General features: G+C 47.5%; 2 protein-coding genes across 4 annotated transcripts; one reads left to right on the top strand and one right to left on the bottom strand.

The window, feature by feature from the left end:
- Window positions 1–98: 98 nt before the first annotated feature.
- ZDHHC16 (zDHHC palmitoyltransferase 16) lies at window positions 99–10,067 on the bottom strand. 3 transcript variants are annotated; one of them, XM_082224770.1, is made up of 11 exons: window positions 9,899–10,067; window positions 5,436–5,688; window positions 4,896–5,090; window positions 4,528–4,619; window positions 3,292–3,320; window positions 2,583–2,716; window positions 2,359–2,406; window positions 1,780–1,865; window positions 1,415–1,538; window positions 844–914; window positions 99–600 (listed from the first exon to the last, which is right to left on the bottom strand). In XM_082224770.1, the coding sequence occupies exons 2-11, from the start codon at window positions 5,670–5,672 to the stop codon at window positions 486–488; spliced, it is 1,131 nt and encodes a 376-aa protein (XP_082080896.1). In that variant the 5' UTR covers window positions 5,673–5,688; window positions 9,899–10,067; the 3' UTR covers window positions 99–485. The 3 variants fall into 3 exon arrangements, with proteins under 3 accessions (XP_082080896.1, XP_082080895.1, XP_082080897.1); XM_082224769.1 differs by having other exon boundaries at window positions 4,528–4,622; XM_082224771.1 differs by lacking the exon at window positions 2,359–2,406 and having other exon boundaries at window positions 4,528–4,622.
- Window positions 10,068–10,190: 123 nt separating this feature from the next.
- EXOSC1 (exosome component 1) lies at window positions 10,191–16,249 on the top strand. Its single transcript, XM_082224776.1, has 8 exons — window positions 10,191–10,342; window positions 11,580–11,695; window positions 12,831–12,905; window positions 14,106–14,194; window positions 14,668–14,701; window positions 15,218–15,268; window positions 15,369–15,453; window positions 15,816–16,249. Exons 1-8 carry the CDS (start codon window positions 10,315–10,317, stop codon window positions 15,920–15,922), a joined length of 585 nt encoding a protein of 194 aa, XP_082080902.1. The 5' UTR covers window positions 10,191–10,314; the 3' UTR covers window positions 15,923–16,249.
- The last annotated feature ends 782 nt before the right edge of the window (window positions 16,250–17,031 follow it).

The raw sequence follows: 17,031 nt of genomic DNA on the forward strand, positions 1-17,031 counted from the left end.
CTGAAAAGACAGTTGTGAGCTACAGGGAGATCAATCAGTTTATTCAGATATTTCCACCATTGTGCCTTCTCTTCTGCTAAAGAGGAACAGATGCCACACCATATTAAAATGATTTTTATTTTTGTTTAAAAAATCCCTGCCTACACAGTGGAAGAGTAACAAGACCCTGGCATACCAGCCAGGGTCCTGAGGTGGGGCAGGGGGCATATTGCGCCTTCCTCCACTACCAGGAATACCAATACTTCATCCTACATAGGCTGGATTATGTGGGCAAGACATTGCTGTCTCACCGCAGCTGCCTGCAGCTGGGGGGGCTCTTCCACCTTCATCCTAAGACTGCTGGAGCAGTTTGCTGCAGCTGGTGCAATTGTGGCGTGTGACGTCACCAGCACCTCGGGGATCTGTGCTGTCCATTATGCTGCCCCTTGAAAGCAGCCTGTGGTTTCCCGTCTTCCAGCAGCTGGTCAACTCTGCCCTTTATCAAATCAAATTGTCAAGAGAGGAGTCTTCTGTTCCACAATGCAGGGTGGAGTTTCCCAACTCAGGCCAGATCCATAGGGTGTGTGTGTGGAGGGTAGTAGAACTCGGGTGACCCAATGCCTAGAAAAGAGAACATCTTTCAATGAATAAATGGAACACAGGAAGACATTTACAGGCTTGCTAGTATATTCCGCCCAAGCATTTTCCAGATTACAGAGGACCTAGAGGGCTACAGCATTGCTGTGGAATGCAAAATAAGCAGCTTCAGCTGTGCCTTGCTTTGTCAAGCCAATCCCAGCCACCCTATTGTCCAAAAGACAGGGCAGATGTAGAGTATACCAGTTGCACATTTCCCGTTCTCACCTCTGTGTCTCCACACCCAGGAAAACCTTCCAATTTCCCAAAGGACCATAGTTGTATGGGTTTCGGAAGACCTAGACCCAATGGAAAAGTAGCATGAAATTATATTCTGCTGGGTGGTTCTAGCATATTTATTCATTCTTCCATTCTGCATAGCAACCCCTCTTGGGAAAATCTGGTCAAACTTCAGAATTATTCAAATGGTCAAAAATAAGTGCAACGGAATCATACCCTTAAAAAAAAAAGTCTCCCTGTTTATGTAGCTGAGTTCTATATAATGTATTAAAATTAATTCAAATAAAATATTCAAATGCATGCCTGATTAAAAATAGTTTTGTGTTTTCTGGAAGCCGGAGAATAACAGGGTCAACTCAAGAGGAAGTTTGTGTATACAGGAAGGGGCTGCAGGAGAAAAGGCCCTGTTTTAGCTATTTTTCTAACTAAACACCCTGAAGTGATGGAACTTTAGCGTGACACACACACACATCAAGCAACTAGGTGAGCTCAGCTGTTCTGCCTCCATTTTCTCCCCCCGCCCCGCCCCCCACTGAAGGTTGAGCCTTGCCCTCCTCACCTTGCCCTTCAATCGGAGTCTCTTTCTTTCTTTGCGGTTTATGTGCCTTTCAATGCTGGTCTCACCACGAGTGATGAGGACAGAATGCCAGAGCATGAGAGCGCCCAGTGCCAAGGCTACCGAACTGCAGGGAAATGAACAGAGGAATGTTGCAGCGGGTGGGCAAAGACCAAGTAGCTGAAATAGCTGGAGCAAGTCGCTTATTATCTCTCACTGACAGCTGGATGAGGCTTTTGCAGAGAGCAGAGAATAAGACAGCTAGAAAGCTCTGTGCTCCGGAGGCTGACTTGGCAGCTTTCTCAAAGCATTCCGGAGAGACTTGCCCCTCCTCTTCCCCATGAGCACCAAACAACCAGATCAGTTACCTGCAGAGGACCCAGGCATACACTATACTCTTGTGGAAAGCTCGCTGGCGGAAGGAGAAGGTGGGTGGTGGTGTCTGAGAGTAAGTCTGCAAGGAAAAAGCAGATGTTGCGGTGGCCAGAGATGCGAGGATGCAGCGGAGGATGCTGTGACCCCAAACCAATGAGATGTGGAGGTCTTTCAAGGACAAATGGGTGGACGGACAGCACAGCACAAGACAGACACCTCTTGAGAGGCAAGGGTCTTGATCATGAATCAGCGATGGGGCAGAGCATGGGTACCGGGGTTCAATACTCACTTCCCTTACTCCCCATTCATACATTATCTTTTGGAAGACAAGAATACAGCGTCACTTAGCCAGCTGTGCAAACACTTCCTCCCCTCGATGGCACAACCAACTGCAGCTGAATGGGCTCGGGCTCCCTTAGGAGGAAGAAAGGAAGGAGGGATTCTGCCCAGGAAAGGGAATCTGAGCAGTCACAGCCACGGCTGTAGAGTCAATTGCTGGGGCAGAGCAGCAAGCTCCCCTGCCATGCTCTGCCCTGTCCCTGACTTGAGCAGCGGAGCAGCAGGTACCCCACCTGATTGGCTGTCACGTGCAGTCTCCCCTTGTCAAGCAGTTTCATTTTCTATCGGATGGAAAAGAGGCTGCCAGTTACACACACTCAGTTCTCCTCGGCCTATGTAACTCCTCGTGCAGTTATCCAGGCCAGGAGGAAGAGCCCCTCCCCCTCCACTGAGAAAGCACCCCCCCTCCCATGCCACCATGTGCCCAGACAGACCCCAGTTCAGCCAGAAACCTCACCTCAATGGCAGCATAGGCCTCCCAGAACAGGTCCCAGCCGCTGACGCTGCTGTAGATGCAGCCCATGGTCATGAACAGCATGAAGGAGAAGAAGTAGCGGTGGTTGAAGTGCCCCACGCAGTTGTTCAGCCACGCTGTCCCTTGGGGTTAAAGGTCTGTAAAGGCAGGCAAAAATCTCCAACCCTCCTCACCATGTAACAGGGGATAGCCAATTCTGGATCTGCACCCAAACCGTACTGGTGATTTAATTGATCCACCTAGTATTATGCCACCTGTTGGGGCTCCTTCCAATTTTGCTGCTCCTTTCAATTTGGGGGTGTGAGGAGATCTGCTTACTCAGGACACACTTTAATAAAGCCATAACCCAGCAGGCAAGAAGAACAGGGGATGATGCTTCACATAGGAGGAATAGCAGTTCTGGCCTAAGAACCATTTTGCTTTGGTGCTGAAACAGGAATGCCCTCTGAAATGCAGCTGATGATTCCCAAAACATTTACTGAGACGTGCCTCACTGGAGATCGGCACAAATACTTTTCCTTTTCCTCTTCAATGTTGCAAGTTTACCCCCTTGGACCAGTTAATCTCAAGACATCCTTTACTTTCCCTGGGGGTATATATTATCACTTTGCATATATCATCGCGCTCCTGGGACAAGTGACCTTACAGGAGACCCCCAAGTCAGTCCAGCTATGGGCCTGCAGAAGGATACGGCAGTGATGGTCCATCTTCAACACACACCTGTGGAAGGGAAATAGCATTTGCATTAGGGCACCATTGCACACTGGAGGTGAGACAGAAGGAGAAGGGTTTGCTGACAGCGCAGCTTAAATAGTAAGGAAATGATGCAGCTATGGAACATGACACGGTGCAGCAACACAAGGCAAGAAAAACAAGAACAAGTCACCACTCGATCCCTTAATGAGCATGCAAGCAAGAGACTGGCTGAAGGCTGCTTGGCGAGAGCTGGGTACTGGCTGCTCACTGGCCTCAATGCAAAGCCCTCTGCAGTCTTTGGCAATGTTACCTTAGTGTAAGGAGACTTCTGCACAAACTTGCAGGTGTTCCTAAAGGTAGAGATGCATATAGTCTATAGATACACAGATGCACCCCAAAGCTACACAGCATTTGGCAGAATTTAGCTTCTTGAGCATGTTTCCTTTCATTAAGAAAGGCAAGTTTCTAACCTTTATGGCTTGGGAAATAAAACCAAAGGTTTAAAGTGAGTGGAGAACGCAAAGAAGATTCAAAGAGGAGGAGGACTGAGCAGCATTTCCCAAGCTCTGATGTTCTGCATTGTCCTTTACCCCTAATCCCACAGGTAGCAGACATTATGCAAAACAGACATATGCAGACTGAACATATTTGCCTAATTTATTAAAACCATACAATTTTATTTTCCCTCGCTCCCATGCCACCCTTCCTCTATTTACTGTACTTTCTTTTTCAGTGCAGAGAAACTACATTGATGTTCTTACAGGTTATATCTCAGCTGAAAGAGTTAGAGGGACTCCAAGACTTCAGCATGAGAAACAGGCAACAATTCATATACGTCCAGATTATTATTGTCATCGCAGTTCTGCATCAGAGGAAACTCTCACTCCATATCCAAAATTATGAAGATCACAAAAGTGCGCAATGAGTCAAGTAGTTATGCTTCCTGCATTCTCGTGCTTTATTCTGAAACAAGTATTTGGATATTTGGGGAAAATGTAAGAGAATCACAAGAAGTATATGCCAAGAGGGGAACGTGGAGTTCAGAAAGCTTTCTAAAATTCTCAGGAGTCTTTGCCAGACACAGGATTCTGCACTAGCTACCACACAACATTTCATGCTCACATACAATGTGAAAGATAAATGACCCTGGTTATCTGCCTGCCCATAAAGCATCTTTAAAGGGTTCAGGTTTCCACACGTGACACTGGTCTGATACAAGGGGAATGCCCACCTGTTGCAGATGCTGCAGTGGTGGGTCCGGGCAGGCTTCGGGGCAATACATTTCCTGCAGATGGAGACAGCAGCGACATCGCTCTTCAACTGCTGCTGGAAGGAACATCGGTAGCCTTTAGCGCGGTTGCAAGAGTGCCATTGCCCTTACACTAACCCAAAACACACTGGGTCAAGCATATTTGGACATGGGCCCTCTGGAGCTTGCACACAGTGGAAACTCGATATCAGCCCTTTGTCCATAACGTTCTGTGTAAGAGTCACCAGTGAAAGAAGAAGTGGTAGGAAATCATGTCCTACCATGGATCTCAGTGTTAAAAAATAAACTTATTAAAAGTGAAATTAGAGATATTGGTGCCTCTACCCTACCTGTGGAGGAAAACCGGGCTGAGTAGTGATGGCCATATAGTAGTGGAAGACAATCATGACAAGGTTCCAGTGACCATAGATGAAATGCCAGAAGATCCAAAGAAGGGGGTAGGTTCGCAAGACGAGTGGCAAGAGGCAGACATACACTATGACCACCACTGAGCTGGTCAGAGTGATTACCAGGGCCACAAACACCTGTTGAGGGGGAAGAGGGAAGGGTCTGAGCCACCAACACACTGCAGACAAGTCTCAGCCCTTTCGATGGAGGAATGTTTCCAGTGGATGGATCCCCATGCTAAATCCCAACTTGGTCTCCCCATAATCCGAAGAAAACAGCAGCACTGGGGGACCACAAAAGAATTCAGCAAAGCATTAGCGCCATCTCCTCCCACATCTGCAAGGTCATGTATCTCCTTGCACAGCTTAGATGTTTGATGGTGGCTTGAAGCCCAGGGCTCAAACTCTTTATTTCCTAGAGCTGAACATGTCTCCAGGGGGCCTGAAGCTGCACTCCACTGCCTTTCCTCCCAGGATACTCACCACCCCAAACCAGCGGGTGACGTGATCCACCAGCCAGTAGATGGGCTCAAAGAGGGCGTCGAGAGCAGTGTCGCCATTAGCAAAGGAGTTGTACACCAGGGAGCGCAAACAGAGGCGCCCATACAGCCAGAGCTGCCCCACATGCTTAGTCAGCCAGAACCGCCGCCGCTGACCTATCCGCAGGCATTTCAGGAAGAAGCGCATGACAGCGGAGTACATCCTCTGGCGGCTCCTCATCCCTGCCACTCAGAGCCTGTGGAGAGAGGAAGCAGTGTTAAGTAGATACTGGACATCGGGTTTAGATGGAAGGCAAAGGCTTGGTGCCAAATATTCAGCGGCTGAGTCTACTGCTCCAGAATCACAATGCTAAGGGATGTAGGAAGGTGGAAGAGTCACGGCTGATCATAGGATAGTGCTGAGGGTGAGGAGTCACTCTCACTTCAGATGACTCCAGTGCAGCATTGGTGGAAAGGTTTTGCTCACCCACCACTGTCCATGTGAGTAATGACAGCTAGCAGAATGCACCCAGAGTTGAATGTGTCCCCTCTGTGGCTCTGCCAATTCTCCTGCCCATCTTCCGAGATGGAATACCCAGGCGTGAATGTATATACACTGAGTTCAAAGGGCAAGAGATTGCCCAGAGCACACACAGCACCCCAAAGGCCAAAGAGGCACATCTATGAAGTTTGCATTTGGATTTCCTTTCCCAGCATAATGGAGAAAACAGCTATCAGTGGCTACTAGCCATGATGGCTATGCTCTGCCCCCAGTTCTGAATCCCAGTTGCTGGAAACTGAAGACGGGCAGAAGGGGAGAGTGCTTCTGCGCTCAGGTCCTGCTTGCAGGTTCCTCCCAGACATCTGGTTGACCTCTGTAAGAGCAGGATGGTGGACTAGACAGGTCTTTGCCTGATCCAGCAGGCTCTTCTTCAGCTCTCATAGCAAAGGGAGAGAATGACTGAGGAAACCAGGCATCTCATGAGTGGCAGAGATACAGTGCCCTTTCCCCAAAGTTGTTTGCTGTGGTGTAGTCCAGAATTTTTAGGGTAGGGGGGATACCTTGAGTTAGGGATGGACCCTTCCAAAACAGAAGACAAGCCCATATAGAGCTGAGCACCTACGAGATTTAGAGAGCTGAGATGGAAATTGCAGGAACTACCAACGATTGAGGGGTGGCAGACAAAGATGATGGACTATGCGGAACTGGCCAAGCTGACAGACAGGTTCCGGAACCAAGACGACCAAAAGTTTCAAAGAGAGTAAATTTATTGACAATATGAATACTTATTGTAAAAATGTGAAGACACTAGTGGGATTGATATAAATCATGCAATGAGAAAACTCTAAATCTAAAAACTTGATAGACCATTGAGACAGAGTTGATCATAAGGATATAAAGGTCTGAAGTAGAGGATATAAAGTGCGGCACAAAGATTTGAAAATTAAAAACTGGTTGAAGGGATGGAGGGAAGTCAAGAGCTCAGTAGAGCAAAGAATTTATTTGTTTTGCTTTTGGTATGCTGAAATATTGTGTTAAAAGAAATTAATAAAAATTATACAGTGGTACCTCAGGTTACATACGCTTCAGGTTACAGACTCTGCTAACCCAGAAATAGTACCTCGGGTTAAGAACTTTGTTTCAGGATGAGAACAGAAATTGTGTGGCGGCGGCGCAGTGGCAGCAGGAGGCCCCATTAGCTAAAGCGGTGCTTCAGGTTTAAGAACAGTTTCAGGTTAAGAACGGACCTCCGGAATGAATTAAGTACTTAACCCGAGGTACCACTGTATTTTTAAAAAGGAGATTTAGAGAGCTGACATGCAGGGAGGGAGAGGATTGAATCCTTGCTCCCATGAATCTTTTCATCTCTGCAAAATATTTCTGGGTTGGGAAAGAATTGACTGGTGAGAGGGGGTGGGGAGCCAACAGTGATACCTTCCCCAACCCAGTCCTGGTTATGAGAGAGTTCAGCATATCCCCTTGACATCTCTACCTCAGTTGGGGAAAATATCCAATTTAGACCTGTCTACTTTCTTGGGCTCCATGATCAGTGCAGATGGTGACAGCAGTCACGAAATTAAAAGACGCCTGCTCCTTGGGAGAAAGGCGATGGCAAACCTAGACAACATCTTAAAAAGCAGAGACATCACCTTGCCAACAAAGGTCCGTATAGTAAAAGCCATGGTTTTCCCAGTAGTGATGTATGGAAGTGAGAGCTGGACCATAAAGAAGGCTGATCGCCGAAGAATTGATGCTTTTGAATTATGGTGCTGGAGGAGACTCTTGAGAGTCCCATGGACTGCAAGAAGATCAAACCTCTCCATTCTGAAGGAAATCAGCCCTGAGTGCTCACTGGAAGGACAGATCGTGAAGCTGAGGCTCCAATACTTTGGCCACCTCATGAGAAGAGAGGACTCCCTGGAAAAGACCCTGATGTTGGGAAAGATGGAGGGCACAAGGAGAAGGGGACGTCAGAGAATGAGATGGTTGGATGGTGTTCTTGAAGCTACTAGCATGAGTTTGATCAAACTGCGGGAGGCAGTGGAGGACAGAAGTGCCTGGCGTGCTCTGGTCCATGGGGTCACGAAGAGTCGGACACGACTAAACGACTAAACAACAACAACTAAAGCTAGCAGGGCTAAGGAGGCCAAAATGATAAAAGAGGAGGAACGAAATGATGGCACTTACCTGCTCGCAGAACTCCAGCATCAAGCTGCAGCTAATCTAAGAGCAAGAGGGAACCTGAGCTAGGCCAGCTCTGGAGAAAGCTGATCTTGGCCAATTAATATTAACCAAGAATGTGACCCTACGAACCCCTCAGGGGTGGTGACAGTACCAGCAAGGTGGAACTTAGTAAGGGGGTCACAGTGCAGAAATGAAACAAAGAGACCTAAAAAGGAATTTGGCACCACTGTCGAGAGATCAAATTATTATTTTTAGCGTATGGAAACTTAGGGAAGTAGGCCTATGGCTGACTCTGCAGCAACCATTATGCCCAATCTCCACTTATATCTTACTGTACTAGCAACCTCTCACTCCACTCAAATTCTACTTGCCTCAAAAAGGTGTTCTGGTGCTCTCAACAGAGGACATTCCTTGTAGTTAGTCTGAACACAAGTGACCCTATTTTGGTTCATCTTAGGGTAAGTTATAGCTGCACATTAAACAGGGACAATCCCTCACAGCCTCTCACACATGAATGTATTTTCACAAGGATGGGAGGGGAGAGGATCAGCATAGTTCTCGATCTTCTTAATTCTGCTTCTGTAGAAACTTTGGTAAAATTGAGCAACATGTTGCAGAATTCCTGCAGCGCTCTGCCCAGTAGCCAAATAAATAGCAAGAACACCTCCAAGTCTCTCCCCCACCCCCAAGGAAAACAGATTATTTTACTTGGTTCACAACAGAATGCATTGTTGTAAACCACTTTGAGATTTATTTAATAATAATAATAATAATAATAATAATAATAATAATAATATCACAAAATTAGTTTTCATGAGGCAATACATTTAGAATCAAAATTAGAGCTTTCAGGCAAAGTATACCAGCTCATATGCAGCTAGATGATAAAAGTGTTCACACACAGCAGCCCGTCTGTGTTGACATTACAGCAGAAAATAACACACAGAGAGAGAGAGAGAGAGAGAAAGAAAGAAAGAAAGAAAGAAAGAAAGAAAGAAAGAAAGAAAGAAAGAAAGAAAAGCATTGTCTCTGCACCCAGAGCTCAGCCCATTCTCTGCCAGTTGAGCAGAGCTGGCATCGTTCCTGAGCACGGATTAAGGGTGATTTCTGAAGGCAGCATTGCCCCTCTAGCAGATGGCAGCAACAGCAGAAGTCACACAAGGGAAGATTAACCACTGAGATGGTTATGAGACAGCGAGACCTGCGTGGGTGAGTCAATGGGCTCCCAGTGGGGTGGGGGAAGGGATTCTGTCTCCACTATATTTTCTAAGAAAAGGGAGATCAGATGAGGTTAAAGCTCCACCTCCGCGTGAGCCCCAGCTCGCCTGCTCTAGGCATAACAGCCCCAGAGGCGGTCACTGGAACAAACCCCAGAGAGAAGTGGGGACAGGGAAAGAAGCACCATTCGTATGCATCCCACGAAATCTCTGTAGAGGCGTGGGGACCTGAAGGCGCGTGTCTACCGAGTTCAGCGGCTCATGGCTCTCTCTAGCCATGCCTCCCGGGGACTGTCCGTTCCAACGTGCATTCCAAGGATGCAGTCATTCGGGACGCTGCTAAGCAATATCTGGGAAAGCGAAGAGCACCGAGCCCCGGCTTTGTTGCCCAGACCGGGCACGGCAGCCTTAGCAAACAGACGAAGCCCTTAAGCAGCAATGGAGAAGAGGAGCTACCCGGCGGCGAAAGAGCACCGGCTCTCCCGAAGCGTGCAGGGGAAACGAGGTCTGCCCCAGCATGCACCGCAGGACCACCGCGCGTCAGAGGGATCCCCCTCGCCTTACCTGGTGCTGCCATGATCAGGGTGTAGTCAAAGCGAGACTACCACCCGCTCCCCGCGTTACCGCATCCACCGAGGCATCCTGCTCCCTGTCTTTGACCACCCTCACCCTTGCGCATGCGCGACTCTACGCCGAGAGACCAAGCCGAACTACGATTCCCGTCACCCACTGCGCGTCGCTTCGCACGGTCTCCTCGCGCCCTCTGCCTATGGTTCTCCCTCTGTGTGCCCCGCACGCCCCGTTTTCTATAATAGCTCTTCCGCCAAGGGAGGAAAGCGTGCGCGCGGGGAGGAAGTCATGTGACAGCAGAGCCGGCCAATGAGGCAGCGGCCCAGAGCCCTGTTTTCGGTGGGGGAGACTTGCTTCGGAAGGCGCGTTTCCCGCGAGGGAGGCCGCCGCTTAGACTCGCCCCGGGCAGGATGGCTCCCGCGCGGTACTGCGTCCCTGGTGGGTGACTGGGAGAGCCGGGGCGGGAGGAGGGAGGCGTCCTGGCTGGGTGCAAAAACGAAGTCGCGCTATTGAAGTTCTTCTTCTTTGGTGATCACTCGTAGCCGAGTGTGATTGTCTTCCATGAACATGGTCTTAACCGTGAGTCCCTAAGTGACTGTGGAGGCCAATTCTGGATCCACACGTCTTTCCACAGTGGGGACATAGGTTGCCAGGCGGGAGTTGGTCAAGGTGAGGGTTTGCCAAGCGTGCCTTCCTCTTAGCAAGTTTCTCCCTTTCGTCCTGAGTTCCAGCCATGATACCTTTGGTAAAGGCTGTTCTCTATTTGGAGCGCTCGCAGGCCAGTGTTTCCCAGTTGTCCATCTTTCCCATAGGGCTTAGTGGTGCATTGCGCCAGGGCTCCGGCCTCTTGGGTGCCCCAACGAGTTGGGGAGCTGTGCGGCTTTGCCAGCAGCCTCCCCTTTCCCTGCACGCTCGCCAGCTACGCCCCGCCAACCACATGCTTCACGTGCCCCCCCATCCGTGGTTATTTGGGGGCGCTGGGCAGATATTTGCACCCCGACGCCGCATCTGCTAAAGACGGCCCTGGGTGTTTATACTACATTTTTAAAGATTTGCCTTGAGAGAGTCTTTAAACCTCTTTTGTTGACCACCAGCATTATGCTTTACATTTTTAAGTTTGGAATAGAGCAGTTGCTTTGGAAGATGATAATCAGGCATCTGAACAACATGACCAGTCCAACGAAGTTGATGTTGAAGAATCATTGCTTCGACACTGGTGATCTTTCCTTCTTCCAGTACACTGGCATTAGTTCACCTGTCTTCTCAAATGATGGTTAAAATTTTTTGGAGACACCATTGATGGAATATTTTGAGGAGTTGGAGATGGCGTTTATAAGTGGTCTATGTTTATAACTCCAGGTAGCTCAATGGGAGAGGTATCAGGACAGTCCATGTTCAGGATGGCAACAGTGGCAAACTGCAACGCAGTTGTGCAGCCGGGTAATGTTAGGATATGTGCCTCCTCTCCCTCCTGCCCCCGTTTTAAACCATAGGAAAGTTTTAAATGTTTGATACGCACCTGTTAACAGCATGATGAGAGTCAATAAATAGGGCTGGGGGTACATGAATTGGTCCTGCTTTTCACTATGACAGCTTCTCCTGCTGCGTCTGTTACTGTCTGAAAGGACAGTCAACTCTAGGCAATGAGATGTTTGACTTGCATTCTGTCCTGCAGGAGAGAGACTCTGCAGCTTAGAGGAAGGAACCCCTGGAAGCGGCACCTACACCCGTCATGGTTCGATCTATGCCTCCCTGGCTGGTTGTCTCATGAAGAAAAGTGAGAATGGCATGGTGAGACTGAAGCAACCTCTGGGCAACAGTATGAGGGGGTGGTGTAGTGGGAATTGCAAGGACTGAATGCTTTGATGTGAGCAGTGCTAGTTCATAGTGTAGGACCAAGAGAGGAACCAAGTTGGGGAGGTGGGGAGTGCATAGCTGTGACCTTGGATGAGTCAACATAGTTCAGTTGGTTAGAGCATGGTGCTGATAATGGCAAAGTTACAGGTTTGATCCCCGCATGGGACAGCTGCATATTCCTGCATTGCAGGAGTTTGGACTAGATGATCCTGGGGGTCCCTTCCAACTCTACAGTATGATTCTGTGAATAGCTGTGGAGCTGTTCTGGGTCTCACAGATTCTTGACTGGAGGTGCGTCTGTGCAAGAAGGCAGGTGAGCTTCATGTCATGTGAACTGGATGGTGCATAATCATGACACTCTATAAAGCCTGAAATGTATCCTGTGGCACCTGTAGTGATTAGATGCTTACATTTATATTTTCCTGTGAATCGCCCTGAGACCTGTAGATATAGGGCAGTATACAAATTTAATAAATATTAACAACAACAACAAGTGTATGATCAGCTGGTAATCCAGAAGAAGTTTTGAGACATGGTTATCTTATAGTAGTAGTAATAATAATAATAATTTATTATTTATACCCCTCCCATCTGGCTGAGTTTCCCCAGCCACTCTGGGCGGCTTCCAATCGAGTGTTAAAAACAATACAGCGTTAAATATTAAAAACTTCCCTAAACAGAGCTGCCTTCAGATGTCTTTTAAAGATAAGATAGCTGCTTATTTCCTTCACATCTGAAGGGAGGGCGTTCCACAGGGCAGGCACCACTACCGAGAAGACCCTCTGTCTGGTTCCCTGTAACCTCACTTCCCGCAAAGAGGGAACCGCCAGAAGGCCCTCGGCGCTGGATCTCAGTGTCCGGGCTGTCATATTAACACTTGTAAGACAGTAGTTTTCAACCATGAGTCCCCCAGATTCGTTGAACTACACCTATTATCCCTGGCCATTGGCTAAACTGGATGGGGTTGATGGGAGTTTTAGTCCATCCACACCTGAGGACCTGTGGTTGATGAGCACTGCTCTAAAGCAATGCGTCAAATAAATCATGACTAGTCTTTGCTTCTCTTTAGCTCCCAGTGGTTTCTGTGATGAGGGATGTGGAATCTCAGCTTCTTCCTGATGTGGGAGCTACAGTGACATGCAAGGTAACCTCATTTCTATCTTGGCACAGTAGAATTGTCTTTCATTCATCTACTGGTGGGCCAAGGAAAGCAACAGGTTTGGCTGTGAATCAAATATAGAAGCTGTTTGCCACAAGCCTGACTATTGCAGCTGAGCAATGTTTTCTACACCTTTTTATGTGGTGTACTCCTTAGAGTGTCTGATTAGGGCCTGAGAGACCAGGGTTCAAATCCCTACTCGGGCATGAAGTTCACTGGGTGATCTTGAGCTAGTCACCAACTCTTCACCTCCCTTATCTCACTGGGTTGTTATGAGGATAATATGGAGAGGAGAATCACGTTTGCCACCTTGACTAGCTTTGTGGGGAAAGGTGGGATATAAATGTCTTGATATATAATAAAATGGCATGGATGTTTTCGCACAGCAGTTTGCTTGGTTTGTGGCACTGCAAGCTACAGTGTGACAACAGACTTCTGAGAGCTACTTGTCCATCACAGCAGTGTTGGGGAATGAGACAAAGGTGGTAGGAGGAGAGAGATGGAGGCAGGTGTCTGGCCCAGTCGAACCATGGAAGAATGGCTAGGAAGGGCTAGGCAGCAGCCCAGCAACCATCCTGCTCTGCTGCTGCCTGTCTCTCCAGTGACACCATTTCAGCCTTAGCAACATCAGAGGATAAGAGAATTGGAGGAGGGAGACAGGTGGGAAACCTAGGTGAGCTGAGGGCAAACTAATGGGAGCAGGTAGTGGTGGTTTGATGTGCTCTAATGGGAGGGGCTGACTTGGTGATGCATGAGAGGAGGGGGGGGTTGACAAGTGGGTGGGTGTAGCTGGCAAGTGCAGTGAGCAAGAGCTCAGCCCCTAGTAATAAATATCAGGGCTCTTGGTCTGTTCAGCCCCAAATACCAGAAGCCCAAGTTCCTTCATTAGCAAGTCCAGTATAAACCTTGCAAGCATTGCCCTCGCCAGAACAAAGTGTTGTTGATAGAAAGGAAGAAGCACGTACTTCATCTCAAAAACTAGCTTTGATTTTTCTCCTCCACAGAGCAGAAAGCATCATCGACTGCAATCCTAAAATTACTTTTGTTACTTAGAAAAGTGGGAGGGGGAATTGCTGAGGCATTGATCTTACTGTTCCCTGTGATTACTCTGTTCGATTTGTCCAATCTGAAATTCAGTTATGGTTTTCTCTCCCCTTTTTCCCCACCCCCAATATTCCCACCCAGGTTTGCAGCATTAACTCTCGTTTTGCCAAAGTGCACATCTTGTATGTTGGCTCTACACCATTAAAATCCCCATTCCGTGGAACTATCCGGTAGGAAGACAACTTTGTTGTGGGGGCTTCTTCTGAGGTGTTGGATGTCTGCACTTTTAGAGAGGAGATAAGGCCAGCCCTTACAAATATTTTGTTTTACTCTCATCATTAGCACTTGAGTGCTAGTGGGAATTGTTTTATTGTATTAATTAATTAATTAATTATTAATTAATTGTTTTATTATATTTATGTTCCTTTCATTTATAAAATTTTGTTGTGGAACCCAAGGCAGTGTTTGGATCCCTGGCAGTCATCCATCTAGGCACTAGCAAGACCCAGATCTACTTCATTCAGTAAGGTGCTTGGCCTCATGTTCAGACCTTTTGGTTTTTCATCTAAACTAGCTAACCCTTCCTCCAAAAGCTTCTTCTTCTTTGGCAATCGCTCATAGCCGAGTCAGTATAGTCAGTTTTCTTTTAGGGGAGGGAGAGGAGGACTAGGGTGAACTCTTACCTTCTTTTCTCCTGCTGCAGGAGAGAAGATGTCAGAGCTACAGAGAAAGACAAGGTCAGTGGAATAAACATTTTGGTTACATGTGTTGGGAATAGGTAGTATTCCTAATGCGCATAGGCAGGAGCATTTCTTCCTGGCACGAACACATACATGTGTGTGGCGGACTAGGACATGGGAGACTTTGAAGCCCTCTGGGTGACCTTGGGCTAGTCACCATCTCTCTGCCTAACCTACCTCTGAAGACAGTATCGAGAGGGGGACAAGTGGGTTTGCCACCTTGAGCTCATTGGAGAAAACCGTGTGATAAAAAAATAATAAAATCATTACTACTCTTGGGGAAACTTACCTGAGGAAAAGCAAAACCTTGTGGGGGCAAGAGGACTTTTAGCAATGCCTCTTTTTGTACATTTGTTGAAGAAAAGGCTTGTGATTTCTGGATAAAGGATATCTGATGGATGTCCTCTCTGTGTTCAAATCGGCCATGTTTCACTGCACACTTTCTCTCAAAGTTGTCTCAGTATTTTGCCTTTCACACTTTCTCTTTCCTTCCCACCTCATGCATGGTGACAGGTAGAGGTTTACAAGAGTTTCCGCCCAGGAGATATTGTTTTGGCCAAAGTTGTATCCTTTTCTTGTGTCTGCCTTTATGTGCTGTGTATGTATGTGCTAGCTGGAAGAGAAATCTTTTGGCATTGCACCTTAACTCAACCTGTGGGGCTAGATCTCTCTGGGTGATGCACAGTCCAACTATTTGCTGACAACAGCGGAAAATGAGCTGGGGGTAGTGGTGGCTCATAGTGAAGCAGGTAAGACCCGTCTCGTTCCAAGCAGGTTGTGCATAATGCTGAAATCTACTGAACATGCCAATATATTCTGGACCTCTTAAATGTATGGTTAAGGAAGAAGCATTAGTAACGTCACTATTGAGGGAAGACATTCTATAATATAGAATATCCACTTAGGTTGTAAAGTGAAAAGGGCAGTTTATGGATGCAGTAACTAAATTTTAGAGAGCCAGGTAGTGGTATATTTTTTATTAATTTAATTTATATACTGCCCTATATCTGGGGGTCTCAGTGTGGTCGCAAGGCACCTTTAATGAGTGGAGGAATCTTTCTTTCCCTGGGAAGGGTGTCTGTGTAACTATGGATTTCTGTTCTGATTTCAGGAGTACAGATGGTGCCAATCAGCTGGTGTGAAGTGCAGTGCCCCAGTACACATAGCAAGGAACTGCGCAAGGTAGCGAGAGTACAGCCCCAGTTTCTGCAGACGTAGTGACTGATGTATGCCCCAAGATGCACAGCAAGTACATGAAAGGCTTTGCTACAGCTTGCAAGCTTAGAGGGGCATGGGAGCAGCCTCCTTTGCTGTTGCTGTGAATGGACCTTATGAGTGTGCAAAACAGAGCTGGGCCACTTTGGCTTCTGGAATGGTCTGGGAAAGAAAAGTTGATAACTCCTGATTCCTCTTAACTTTATATTGCTGTTGTACTGTTTTATAAACCAACCAACTCTCCCCTGTTGTCCCTGTCTTTTCTGCCTGATTTTAATCTTAACACCTGGTAAAGGACAAATAAAACTGTCTTCCATTCTTCCTTTCTGAGCCATAAGCAGTACTGTTTTTTTATCTTTAATAAATACCACCTATAGGCAATATAAAAGCTTTTCTCTAGAGGTGGTTAACTTCCTCCTTTGAACTTGGGTACATTCAGTCCTGGGATGCGGGTGGCACTGTGGTCTGAACCACTGAGCCTAGGGCTTGCTGATTGGAAGGCCGGCAGTTCAAATCCCCGCGACAGAGTGAGCTCCTGTTGTTCGGTCCCAGCTCCTGCCCACCTAGCAGTTCAAAAGCACGTCAAAGTGTGAGTAGATAAATAGGTACCGCTCTGGCGGGAAGGTAAATGTGCGTTGCTCTGGTTCACCAGAAGCGGCTTAGTCATGCTGGCCACATGACCCAGAAGCTGTCTGCGGACAAACACCAGCTCCCTTGGCCAATAAAGCGAGATGAGCACCGCAACCCCAGAGTAGTCCACGACTGGACTTAACGGTCAGGGGTCCCTTTATCTTTTTTACATTCAGTCCTAGATAGTTTGATCTAGTGAACCCCCTGCTCTTGTTGGAGGATATGCTATTAGAGAAGCAAGGGTGGTGATTAGGGGTGCAGGATCCCAGGCAGTGCCCAAGTTCTGAATTAGATAGCTCCAAGGCACTCGAGGGGGAGAACCAAAGGAATGAATGCCTAGTCACAAACAAAGGAAATTTGATATTGTTCCTATCTAAACATATATGTTTGAATATAAGTAAACCAGGATTGACCTTTGTGTTCCCTCCTATTACTCTTGTGTTCACATTTTCTGTATACAGTACTGGCTTATGTTTAGTATC

The sequence above is a fragment of the Podarcis vaucheri genome, assembly GCF_965113315.1.
Source record: "Podarcis vaucheri genome assembly, chromosome: 5".
In the NCBI taxonomy this organism is placed as follows: domain Eukaryota; kingdom Metazoa; phylum Chordata; class Lepidosauria; order Squamata; family Lacertidae; genus Podarcis; species Podarcis vaucheri.